General features: G+C 45.4%; 1 protein-coding gene across 1 annotated transcript in view; it reads left to right on the top strand.

The window, feature by feature from the left end:
• The window catches only part of LOC117871965 (ATP-binding cassette sub-family F member 2), a 34,537-nt gene that overhangs the window by 3,604 nt on the left and 17,517 nt on the right, over positions 1–13,416 (top strand). Inside the window, exons 4-13 of the mRNA XM_034759864.1 lie at positions 1,132–1,314; positions 1,685–1,856; positions 4,337–4,432; positions 4,943–5,045; positions 5,273–5,368; positions 5,462–5,581; positions 6,183–6,272; positions 6,519–6,629; positions 7,868–7,930; positions 8,607–8,735. Of these exons, the coding sequence (XP_034615755.1) occupies positions 1,132–1,314; positions 1,685–1,856; positions 4,337–4,432; positions 4,943–5,045; positions 5,273–5,368; positions 5,462–5,581; positions 6,183–6,272; positions 6,519–6,629; positions 7,868–7,930; positions 8,607–8,735 (1,163 nt within the window). The remainder of the gene's footprint in view (positions 1–1,131; positions 1,315–1,684; positions 1,857–4,336; positions 4,433–4,942; positions 5,046–5,272; positions 5,369–5,461; positions 5,582–6,182; positions 6,273–6,518; positions 6,630–7,867; positions 7,931–8,606; positions 8,736–13,416) is intronic.

Raw genomic sequence — 13,416 nt, 5'->3', positions numbered from 1 at the left:
TCCCTCCTCTTTTCTCTCTCCACCTTATTTCTGGGTAATCTCGTATGCAAACACAAATTCAGCTACTATCTCTATGTGGATGATTCACCTCTCTAGTCCAGACCTGTCTCCTGTCCAAGCTTAAAACCTCAATTTGTCTTTTATGTCTAGCTATCAGCTCGAGCTTAACATGGGTAAAAGAGCTCCTAATCACCCTTCCTGCTATCTTCTTTTCTGATCACTATGGACAACACCACCCCCTTGCCTGTCACTAATGCCCATAACCTGGGAGTCACATTCGAGTCGGACCTCTCTCTCTAGGTCTTCATGTCCAGGATGTATCTAAATCTGTTTGATTCTTTCTATATAATATCTAAGATACGGTCTTTCCTATCCATCCACACAGCTAAAATTCTCTTCCAAGCTCTCAACATCTCGCTTCTTGGTTACTGCAACACCCATCTCTCTGTTCTTGACAAATGCAGTGTTGCCCTACTAATACCCATTCAGGATACTGCTGCAAAGATCGTTTTCCTAGCCTGTCACTTTGACCACGTCAGCCCTCTCCTTGATTCCCTCCACTGGCTCCCCCTTCTCGATCATCTCAAACTGCTTGTCTTCACTTTCAGGCCTCGTCATAGTTAGTCCCAGCTCTAGCTATCATTTCTCTGTTTGATGCTTGCCTCTGATCAGTCGATGCCAGCTTCCAATGTCCACTTGTTACATTTTCTAACACCTTTGTACTTTCTCCCAGGCTGTCCCATATACTTGGGAGGTGCTCCCCATAAATATCTGCAGAGGTGCCTCCTTATCTACTTTCCAGACTATCCTTAAAACTCTCCTTTCCGATGATCCTACATAAAACTTGATGGTTAGTCTGCTAGTGTGCAGAGACCTCTGCCTATCATGCTGACCAATATTGTCTCATTGTTTCCTTGTACTCCCCTGTCTGAACCTATCTGTTGTTTCTTGCCTTACACTTAGACTATGAGCCCCTCAGGGCAGGGACTGTCTTTTTGTTCTGTTTGTACGGTACCTAGCACAGTAGGTTCCTGATTTATGAGTAAGGCTCCTAGGTGCTCCTTGATGCACTCACTTCCAATGCGAGACAATAACAGGAGGGTGTTTGTCTGCCTACCTGCCTGCACATAGGAAAGTCCATGCTCCTGTCTGCTATCGGGAAGCGGGAAGTGCCAATCCCAGAGCACATTGACATCTATCACCTGACCCGGGAGATGCCTCCTAGTGAGAAGACGCCACTACAGTGTGTGATGGAGGTGGATACGGAGAGGGCCATGCTGGAGCGGGAAGCTGAGCGTCTGGCTCACGAGGATGGTAATGCTCGGGGGGGGGGGTTCATGTAGGCAGGGATTCCTCCTGGGGGAAGGGAGTTCTTACTCAGGCTCTTTACCAACGCTTTCACAGGGCGTGAAGCCTGATTCTGCTGCTAACCTCTAGCTGGAGACTTCTGGGGACCACTGCTCCTTCTCCAGCAACACAACAGCTCCTTCCACTCAAACCAGAGTGGAGCTTGCTTCCCTGGAGCTTGCTATGGGGTCCCTGCCTTGGGAGGTGGTTTGTGAACCAGGGGGCAGAGAGGTAGCCCCTAGCAGCTGCAGGCAGCAGTGATGAGGGACATAAGGGGAGAGTGGGACACTGGTGGGGTGCTGGCGCGGGTGCTGACTGGCAAAGTCTTCTCTTGCAGCGGAGTGTGAGAAGCTGATGGAGCTGTATGAGCGTCTGGAGGAGCTAGACGCTGATAAGGCAGAGGTGCGGGCCTCACGGATCTTGTACGGTTTGGGGTTCACTCCAGCCATGCAGAGGAAGAAGCTGAAAGATTTTAGTGGCGGTTGGCGAATGAGGGTGGCTCTTGCCAGGTGAGTGCTAAACTAAGTGTTCCCTCCCTGGGGACTCCCCTCTTCTCTGTGCCTCCACTGTAGCAACCTGGAACAGATCTCTGGGGAGGTGTTAGGAGTTGCTTTCTGGACATCCACCCTCCAAGCTGGGCTTGGGGAAAGTATTTGAAGACCTCTATAAAAAAAGATGCAGAAAAATTGTTCTCTTGCCACAGAGGGCAGGACAAAAGGCAATGGGTTCAAACTACATGGTAGCAGATTTAAATTAAATCTCAGGAAAAAAATTCCTAACTGTAAAAACAGTAGAACAATGGAACAAATTTAGGGAAGTCACGGAATCTCCTTCAATGGGGGCTTTCAAAAAGAGGCTGGGTAGCCTCTGTCGTGCATGGCTTAGACACCACAAATGGTGCATCTTGGTAAGGGTTAGACTGATGACCTTTGCGGTCCCTTTTAACCCTATAGTTTTATGATGCTCCATGTTTCAATTATCCCCATATTGACTGGGTACGTGTCACCTCAGGATGAAATGCAGAGACAAAATTTCTCAATACTTTAAATGACTGCTTCATGGAGCAGCTGGTACAGGAACCCACAAGGGGAGAGGCAACTCTCGATTTAGCAGGAAGCCTGCTAAATAACCAGTGGGGTCCCTGGACGATCGAGATACAAAAGGAGCACTTAAAGACGATAAAGTAATTGTGGAGAAACTAAATGAATTCTTTGCTTCAGTGTTCACGGCTGAGGATGTTAGGGAGATTCCCAAATCTGAGCCGTCCTTTGTAGGTGACAAATCTGTCACTAGAGGAGGTTTTGGAATTAACTGATAAACTTAACAGTAACAAGTCACCGGGACCAGATGGCATTCACCCAAAGAGTTCTGAAAGAACTCAATAGTTCTGCAATTTCACATTTAACTATGGTTTGTAACCAGTCCTTTAAATCGGCTTCTGTACCCAGTGACTGGAAGATAGCTAATGTAACGCCAATATTTAAAAAGGGCTCTAGAGGTGATCCCGGCAATTACAGACCAGTAAGTTTAACATCAGTACCGGGCAAAATAGTAAAGAATAAAATTGTCAGAGACACAGAAGAACATAAATTGTTGGGCAAAAGTCAACATGGTTTCTGTAAAGGGAAATCATGTCTTACTAAGCTATTAGAGTTCTTTGTAGTGGTCAACAAACATGTGGACAAGGGGGATCCAGTAGACATAGTGTACTTAGCTTTCCAGAAAGCCTTTGACAACGTCCCTCACCAAAGGCTCTTACATAAATTAAGTTGTCATGGGATAAGAGGGAAGATCCTTTCATGGATTGAGAACTGGTTAAAAGACAGAGAACAAAGAGTAGGACTAAATGGTAAATTTTCAGACTGGAGAGGAGTAACTAGTGGTGTTCCCCAAAGGTCAGTCCTAGGACCAATCCTATTCAACTTACTCATATATGATCTGGAGAAAGGGGTAAACAGTGAGGTGGCAAAGTTTGCAGATGTTACTAAACCGCTCAAGATAGTCAAGACCAAAGCAGACTGTGAAGATCTTCAGAAAGATCTCGCAAAACTAAGTGATTGGGCAACAAAATGGCAAATGAAATTTAATGTGGATAAATGTAAAGTAATGAACGTTGGGAAAAAATAAGCCCAACTATACATACAATGTGACTGGGGGCTAATTTAGCTACAGCTAATCAGGATCTTGGAGTCATCATGGATAGTTCTCTGAAGACGTCCATGCAGTGTGCAGTGGCAGTCAAAAAAGCAAACAGGATGTTAGGAATCATTCAAAAAGGGATAGAGAATAAGACGGAGAATATCTTATTGTCCTTCTATAAATCCATGGTACGCCCACATCTTGAATTCTGCATACAGATGTGGTCTCCTCATCTCAAAAAAGATATACTGGCATTAGAAAAGGTTCAGAGAAGGGCAACTAAAATGATTAAGGGTTTGGAACGGGTCCCATGTGAGGAGAGATTAGAGGCTAGGACTTTTCAGCTTGGAAAAGAGGAGACTAAGGAGGGATATGATAGAGGTATATAAAAGAATGAGTGGAGTGGAGAAAGTGAATAAGGAAATGTTATTTACTTGTTCCCATAATATAAGAACTAAGGGCCACCAAATAAAATTAATAGGCAGCAGGTTTAAAACAAATAAAAAGAAGTTCTTCTTCACACAGCGCACAGTCAACCTGTGGAACTCTTTGCCTGAGGAGGTTATGAAGGCTAGGACTATTAACAGGGTTTAAAAGAGAACTAGATAAATTCATGGAGGTTAAGTCCATTAATGGTGAGGAATGGTGTCCCTAGCCTCTGTTTGTCAGAGGGTGGAGATGGACGTCAGGAGAAAGATCACTTGATCATTACCTGTTAAGTTCACTCCCTCTGGGGCACCTGGCATTGGCCACTGTCAGTAGACAGGATACTGGGCTGGATGGACCTTTGGTCTGACCCGGTACGGCCGTTCTTATGTTCTATTCACTACCTCTCTCCTGGCCTCTGCAGAGCTCTCTTCATTCGGCCATTCATGCTGCTGCTGGACGAGCCCACAAACCACCTGGACCTGGATGCCTGTGTGTGGCTGGAAGAGGAGCTGAAAACGTAAGGGTGGCTGGAGGCAGCTATTGCTGTGCTCTGGTGCCTGTGCACCCTGCTGGGGCATCCCAGTGCAGCTCGCTCCCTGGAGCAGTTGCTCCCGGCAGCTGTTCTGTAGGTGCCACCTGTGGACGTGTCTGTTTGCATTATGGTGGCACTGAGGTCCAATTGTGCTGGGTGCTGAATGGACAGTAGGAGAGTCCATGCCCAAAAGGACTCTCGCTGGGAGGCATTACTGAATTAGTATTTCCCATGGAGCAGACTAGGCCCTCCAAAAAGTGTGTGTCGGGCAGAATGGACAGGAAAGAGGCCCCAATTGTGGTGAGGGATCATCTTCTTTCTTGGGACTGGGCCCAGCAGCTTTCCCTAAAGCTCTTGCAGCACCTGGTTCTCTGTAGTGGGGGGGAATCCAGAGTGGTTCTTAGTGCACATGAATCCCTCCTGGTCCCTGGCAGGGCTGCCAGCCTAGGAATCTCATCCCAGTCGGACCTCTAATAGTTCTGTGTGGTGCTGCAGGTTCAAACGGATCCTTGTGCTGATCTCCCACTCCCAGGACTTCCTGAATGGCATCTGCACCAACATCATCCACATGCACAACCGCAAACTGAAGTATTACACGGTGAGTGAATGGGGCCAGGGTGTGACAAGCTCCTGGGCTGAGGGGGGGAGGAGGAGACCCCTGTTTAGACCACCGACTCCATCCCAGACCCAACCCTGGCTCCAGGGCAGGAATGTGCAGTCTAGAGAGCACCTGCTTGCAAGAGGCCTGGGCAGCTTGCTTCAGCTATGTGCAGGGAGGGTGTGGCCTTTGGGAGCTGTCTCATGGGCTGTGGTCTCTCCCTCCAGGGGAATTATGATCAGTACGTGAAGACCCGTCTGGAGCTAGAAGAAAATCAGATGAAGCGTTTCCATTGGGAGCAGGATCAGATTGCCCACATGAAGGTATCTATTTAACTGGACTGCAGTTCTCAGTCTTTTCCCCACATGCACCCCACTGTAGCAGCTGCCACAAGGTAATCCCTTGTCTCATTACAGAATTACATTGCACGATTCGGTCATGGCAGTGCCAAGCTGGCCAGGCAGGCCCAAAGCAAAGAGAAGACCCTTCAGAAGATGATGGCTTCCGGGCTAACAGAGAGGGTGGTGAATGATAAGGTAGGATGGAGAAGCGGGGCTGTCTGTGGGAGACGAGAACTATAAATATGGCTGGAGAAGTAAAATGAGCTGCAGCTGGGAATAATCATCAGAGCTGGAAGCAGGAGTGGGAGGGACAGGGGGCAGTAAATGGGGCTCCAGCTCTAACAGAAGACTGGCTAAAGGAGAATGCACAGAGGGCTACTATACAGAGGCTTCTTGTCCCAGCATGGGGGTGAAGGCTTGTCCAACCCTCCCAAGAGATCCAAAGCAAGGAATGCTGAATGGCTGGGAGGGTGGGGGAACAGCCCCTCCCTTCAGCTGAAGGATTAAAGTGGGGTGGAGACATGAACACACCTACCCTGCAAAGGAAGCAGAATGGGTAGGCAGATGCCAGCAATGGGCAGAATGTCACAGCAAACCTCCTGCTAGTGAGTTACAGACCTGCTTGACCTGATGGCTGCTAGGAGCAACTTGTAAAGCCATGGACTGCTCTCTGGGCTCCAGGGATGCAGGCAGTTTCTCCTCCATACTTGGAAGCCAAGTCATATTGGAACTGCAGGGCTCCCCTGGTACCCTGGGTGGGGCAGGAACTTAACATGGTGGTGTGTTTTGTTTCCAGACTCTGTCATTTTATTTCCCACCATGTGGGAAAATCCCCCCTCCTGTCATCATGGTGCAGAATGTCAGCTTCAAGTACATGAAGGATGGGGTGAGTATTCTCCGTCCCCAAGCACACTCGGTGCAGTGCTTGCCTGGGTTGCATGAAGGTTCCCCCCCTCCCCTTGTTTGGGTCCTGGGGCCACTGACCCAGCTTCCCCATCAGACCGTAGCATGGGGAGGGGCTCAGCTCTTGCAGCTGTGGCTTATCAGAAGTGCCCCAGCTGGGCCTGCTCATCACAGCTTCCCAGGTGCTTTGGGGGGGTGCCCCGCTCACGGTCTCCCCTGTGGATTGCAGCCCTGGATCTATAATAACCTGGAGTTCGGGATTGACCTGGACACACGTGTGGCACTTGTGGGACCCAATGGTGCTGGGAAGTCAACGCTGCTGAAACTGCTCACAGGAGAGGTATGCTTCCTACATGGCTGTCTCCTCTTCTCTTCCCCACCCCCACAGCCCTGGTGTCACCTGCGGGGATGGACAGTGCCCAAAATGCTTCCTTGTACAGAGCCTCTGTTGTATTACTGTAGGTGGAATACATGGGTCCAAAGAGTCAAAGATGAACACTGACTGGGTCATGTTAGCAACATTAAACCGTTTCAAACAAGGTTGGGGGGGTCGTATACATAGAATTCAGCCTGCTTAGTACCATGGCAATCATTGTTAATTTTTTTTTAACCTCTCTATTAAAGATACAGAAAGCAAGGAAAACAGTTAAGGCATTTGAAATATAAAGTATTAAATAAGGCTTCAATTTTAACATTTCTTGTTCCCTTTCCTTTTAGCTGGAGAGAGATTTTAGAAAACCCTTGTTTGATAGTCTTGTAGATGGTATTAAAGCTAGTAATAACTTTCCCCCAAAAGGAGAGAAGTTCATGGAATATCAGGGTTGGAAGGGACCTCAGGAGGTCATCTAGTCCAACCCCCTGCTCAAAGCAGGACCAATTCCCAACTAAATCATCCCAGTCAGGGCTTTGTCAAGCCTGACTTTAAAAACCTCTAAGGAAGGAGAATCCACCACCTCCCTAGGTAACCCATTCCAGTGCTTCACCACCCTCCTAGTGAAAAAGTGTTTCCTAATATCCAACCTAAACCTCCCCCACTGCAACTTGAGACCATTACTCCTTGTTCTGTCATCTGGTAGCACTGAGAACAGTCTAGATTCATCCTTAATTTCTGACACACCAATTTTGCTTCACTGATTTCTTCAGTTCCACCCTTCTCTTGTTTACAAAGCTTGATCTTAATACAGTCCTTGAGTTATATGAGGAGACCTTTTGTTTGGACTAATTCAGTCTTTTGTCCCATCAACACTTACTGTTGTAGGTTATTGTGACACTGTATAAACTTTTATCCATTTTCCCAGAGTTGAGCTTACAATTAGAATAAATTTGTAGGCCCAATTATTACAACGCATGACCCATTCACTGACCCCCAAGAAGCATGTGCCCCCCCCCCAATCCCCCCCCCCCCCCCCGTAAGATAGGGTTGTGGGAGGGAAGAAGTGATAAGGCCACGGTGCTGCCACACTTTTCAAGCCAGCAATCTCAGCTGTCTCCCATTGGCTGGAGCAGGATAAAGTGGGCCATTGTGGGGGCGTGGCTGGGCTGCCATTCCCTTGTAAAATGCCTTTGTCTTCCTTCCAGCTGCTGCCCACAGATGGGATGATTCGCAAACACTCACATGTAAAAATCGGCAGATACCACCAGGTAATCCCTGCAGGGGCAGTGAGGAATGTCACAGGCTGCTGGGGTGGCTACCCGGGAACAGAGGGGTCTCATCTCTCCATTCTTCTCCCCAGGCCCCTCCCCCAAGCCTGGCCTAAGAGTCTCTAGCTCCTGCTTGCTGGGTCACAGGCTGAGCCTCCAGGTGAAGAGGCGCCTCATTCCAAGCCCAGCGCTGTGCTGTGACTAATGGGGAAGAGCTGCTGCTCAGTGAAAGGGCTCTGGACTGCCTTCTAGCTCATGTCTCCTCCTGCTGGGTGTGGCTATTGAGCAGGCCATGGTGGCAACCCTTGCTTCCCTTGGAAAGTGTGATTGTGCTGCTCTGGGCCTGTCTGTTTGTCTCTGACCCCTTGGAACGGAGACTGCAACTCTGTGCCTGGTACAGGACAAAGCATGTTCTTTACAGAACTCTGTTTGATATGGAGGCCGCTTCCTTATGCCTTGTGAGCCTCTTACCACACTGAGGTGTTGGCAGGTATGGGTTGCTGTGATCTGGGGATGGAGGTGTATCTGAAATGCTGCCTCCTGCTCTCCAGCTTGTAGCCACAGAGGTGAAGAGGTTGTGGGGGCTGGGAGAGGCTTGCTGGCTATGAACTCACTCCCAGCAGGTGGCTGGGATATCTGCTTGTGCTGGCCTGAAATTGGTCTTCTCTTTGTCTAGCACTTGCAAGAGCAACTGGACTTGGACCTGTCACCCCTGGAGTACATGATGAAGTGTTACCCAGAGATCAAGGAGAAGGAGGAGATGAGGAAGATCATTGGCAGATATGGTCTGACAGGGAAGCAGCAGGTAGGTGTGGACTGCAGTGGGCATCTATTCCACGGGGCCTGCTCTTGGTGTGATACTAGGGATGCAGAGCCACCATCGTCCTTTTGTTCACCTGCCAGCCATCTGGAGTTACTGGGCAGCGGGCTACACTGGGGAATGCAGGTGCAAGCCCTCTCCTCGGGGCTGCGGCAGGGAGAGAGAACTTCCCCCAGCCGCAGCCCAGGTGCTGCTGGGGGGAGGTACGTCTCCCCACCACAGCACCTCCGGGCCAGGCTGGGACCATTGATAGGCTGCTGTCGAGCCACGCAGCTTAGAGGAAATTTAGCTTACCACCAAAGACGTGCTTCCATCATCTCATGGAGCAGGTCCTCAAGGAATCCATTTTGAAGCACTTGGAGGAGAGGAAGGTGATCAGGAACAGTCAACATGGATTCACCAAGGGCAAGTCATGCCTGATCAACTTGATTGCCTTCTATGATGAGATAACTGGCTCTGTGGTTATGGGGAAAGCGGTGGATGTGATATGTCTTGTTTTTTAGCAAAGCTTTTGGTACGGTCTCCCACAGTTTTCTTGCCAGGAAGTTAAAAAAAGTATGGATTGGATGAATGGACTATAAGGTGGATAGAAAGCTGCAGGGTGGATTTGATTTAAATCAAATTGATTTAAATCATTAGTCAGGAAGACTTGATTTAATCATGGATTTCTACATAAACGTGCATTCTTGTTGGTTGTTATAACTTTAATACATATTCTTCACAACTCAGAGATGTAGGTTTCATTTTTAGAAGGTACACACTATACATTTTTAAGTGATTTATTTTGAAAACTTTTCAGATTAGTTTTACAGCTATATCAGAAAATTAATGATTGGTTATTTCATTTACCAAAGGTAATTGAAGCAGATAGTTCACCTCCCAATGACTTCATAAATATCTCCAATTCAACAGGTTAATCGTTAATATTTGGAGAATTTTCTTGCCATGCTGTATTAGAAGGAGAACATCACCAGACAACATTTAAATTGTTTTATTTAACTAAAACAACAATGTTATGTATTCTGGATTTTTTTTCTTCAACAGCAAACATATAATATTTTAACAAAACAAGCATTTGAATTTAGTTAAACATTCAAGTTTTTTAAAATCAGGTTTGTTTTTGTTAAAATTGTTTAACTAAAATAGTTTACATGGAAAAATAAATAAATAAAATATATATATATAATTTAAAAAAAAATTAAATCGACTATGTCAGCCAGGTCAACATGAGAAACTTAAAATATTGGCTTCTGCAGCTAACTCAGTCGTCTTCACCTTCATTTTCCTGTTTGTTCACAATCTGGAAAAGAAAAACAAGCTTTCCTGCTTTTTCATGTTCCAAACGATTTCTCAGTTTGGAATGAATTAGTCCAAAGGAAGAAAATATTCTTTCTACACTGGCAGAAGAAGCTACTGCTGTTAAAAGTGAGATTATCACTTCAACGGTCTATGAATCCAAGTGCTTAAGTTACTTCCACCAGTTCACTGGTGTGACTTTCTTTAAAACATCATCAGTAAACATATTTCTTGAATGGTTCACCCTAGCTCTGAAGTTTATTATAGTTGGCATTATTGAGGGGTGATTGCTGGATTTCCATGTCGTAGCCAAATCCTCTTCTTCAACAGTTAAGGTTTGACTCTGGTACCGAGTATTGAGAATATTTGCTGGAAATAGTGCTTGTCCCATTTGTTTTTTTTAATGCTTGTAATTTAACTCTGTCGTTGCATATTTATCTTTTTTAAAATCTCACTCAGTTCCTTCCAAATTTCAACAGCGTCAGCAATAAAACAGCTATTTCCCTGCATTTTGTTCAAGGCTACAGAAATAGGCTTCAGGGTTCTCCGCATCTGTTCAACGTTTCTCTTAAGCCCAATATTAAGAACTTTGGCTGTGACAGTGCCATCTATTTGTTCTTGATTTTTTGTTCACAAACTGTCATCTGATTAGGTCAATTCTTGATATAGTGCTCAAAACAGTCCACTACTGAGTTTTATCACATGTTTTGTGGGAGAGTTAGCTTGGTTCCTTCCACTTTTTTCAGAGCAGCTGCTGCAAAGTGGTTGTTACGGAAATATTTTGCAATTTCAACATTAGCCTTTATTTCTGGAACACTGAAATCTTCGGCTAGGAGGTGCATCAAATGAGCACTGCAACCGTATGTTATTAGCTTGGGACTCTCTTCACTCTCTCTTCTAAATTTCTTCTCATCTTGGATACATTTGCAGCATTGTCTGTGACCAACCTGCGTACTAGACATTTGGATTTTTTTTTTCACAGTTTGTTACAGCTTTTACTGCTGCTACTTGTAAGTATTCTGCTGTGTGTGCGTTTCCTGATGTATCAATTGCTTCTGAAAGGAAGACATTCCCTTCTTCTTTTGGCACACAAGCACATACAACAGGATCATTGTGGCCATTGCTCCACCCATCGAGACTCAAGTTAACAATTTCACCCTCTAGACCTTTCGCACATTGCTCAATTTCTCTTTCATACACTTTATCCAGCAATTTGCCTGTGACATCTGCTCTGTTGGGTGGACTGTATCCTGGTTTTAATGACTGAACCATGTTAATGATGTGTGGGTTCTCAATCATATGAAAAGGAGAGTTTGTTGCATAAACAAACCAGGCAATTTTTTCATCAATTACCTTTTTTTGTAATCTGCTGGTTCTTACCACAAACTTATCTATGGTTGTTTCTGGATGATGGAGATTTTTTTTGCTACAGGTGATATACTGTGGCTATGTGACATACATGATGTGACTGAGGGTACGTCTATACTTACCTCCGGGTTCGGCGGTAAGCAATCGATCTTCTGGGATCGATTTATCGCGTCTTGTCTAGACGCGATAAATCGATCCCGGAAGTGATCGCTGTCGACGCCGGTACTCCTGCTCCGCGAGAGAAGTACGCGGAGTCAACAGGGGAGCCTGCCTGCCGCGTGTGGACCTGCGGTAAGTACCTTGTAGTTCGAACTTAGGTACTTCAACTTCAGCTACGTTATTCACGTAGCTGAAGTTGCGTATCTTAGTTTGAACTGGGGGGTTAGTGTGGACCAGCCTGAAACACTATCATTGGCAGATAACTCTGAAAGTATAGAAAATGATGATCTTGAAGGTGGATAGTCTTCAGAATCCTGTATGTTGAGGATGGATTCTCCTAAACAAAATACGTCAGGGCAGTTGTTTTAATTATTACCATATTGCTCATTTAGTATTCCTCATTGCATTCACTGACATTCAGTACTATTTTAAAGGTGAAATTGTAAAAGGAAGATTTGCCCATTACAGCTATTTGTTCTTTTTATCACAACTGCATCTAAAATGATAGTATCATAGAGTAACAACTATATTTTTTCGCTCAAACATGAGAATTCAAGAATAGTCCAGAAGGAAGACAGGCAGTCCTTAAGAGAAAAGTATGGAAAAAAAAGTTTACCAACCTGAAAATCCTGCATGTTCAGACATGTTCCTTTCATCATCTTCAACGCAGCTTCCTCCTGAGAAGGAACACTTCTCACGATGTTGTTTCATTCGGGCAACCAGGCCTTGCATTTCTTTGTTGCATTGTTTGCATTTTGCACAGATGCCTGCCTTACCCACAGGTAGAGGAACTTCATTAAAATATTCCCAAACTGGGTCTCTTTTATGGCCTGCTGCCATTATAGGTTTTCTAGTGAGAGAATGGTATGGTAGATCTCAAATCAATGAAGGCTACACTAAGAAAGACCTTAAGACTTCTGCTCCAAACAATTTCACTTTTGTTTCTACTGCCTTGTCCCACCCTTCTCACATTTATCTCCAGACTTCTTCTCCTTGTCCAGATCTATTCTGCCCCCAACAATCTTCTGTTCATTGAACTTTTTGAAACTTTGCACTTTTAGAGAGAGGTAAGGGATTGACTCTGTGTACACAGATTTGCAGAGGGACAGTAGGGTTGAGGTCTGTTGTTTCTCACTTCATTCATTCATTCATTCATTTTAAAATATTTTTGCTGTTAACAAGTATGTGATCTCTGGGGACACAAATCCACAGTTTGAGAACTGCAAAACTAAGCATCTCTAATGGTATCTTCTAGACTGAGCACTGAGTCCCATTGGGTAGATAGTAAGATTAACCTAAATAATCTATACAGAAGCCCTTGGAACCCCATAAGATTGAGTCCCTAATTCAGGAACTATTGGAACTCATTTACAAAACTTTTCTTAAACATTACATGAATATATTCTCATACTATAGAATGTATAATCCCTATTCTATGATGAGATATCTTTGAGCTATAGTGATCTTAATTAAAACTGTCTTTAGATAGGTTTTTTCCTCAAAGAATTTTTTCAAAAAATCTTTTTTTTTTTTAATTCATTGATTTTTATCCGCCCTGGAAAGCTGGCTAGATTGTTGGGCTCAACAGGTAGTGATCAATGGCTCGATGTCTAGCTGGCAGCCAGTATCAAGCAGAGTGCCCCAGGGGTTGGTCCTGAGGCTGGTTTTAGTCAACATCTTCATTAATGATCTGGATGATGGGATGGTTTACACCCTCAGCAAGTTTGTGGATGACACTATGCTGGGGGGAGAGGTAGATATGTTGGAGGGTAGGGATAGGATCCAAAGTGACCTAGACAAATTGGAGGATTGGGCCAAAAGAAATCTGATGAGATTCAACAAG

The sequence above is a fragment of the Trachemys scripta genome, chromosome 2 (assembly GCF_013100865.1).
Source record: "Trachemys scripta elegans isolate TJP31775 chromosome 2, CAS_Tse_1.0, whole genome shotgun sequence".
Taxonomy (NCBI): Eukaryota; Metazoa; Chordata; order Testudines; family Emydidae; genus Trachemys; species Trachemys scripta.
This window is presented reverse-complemented; position numbering and strand designations above follow the sequence as displayed.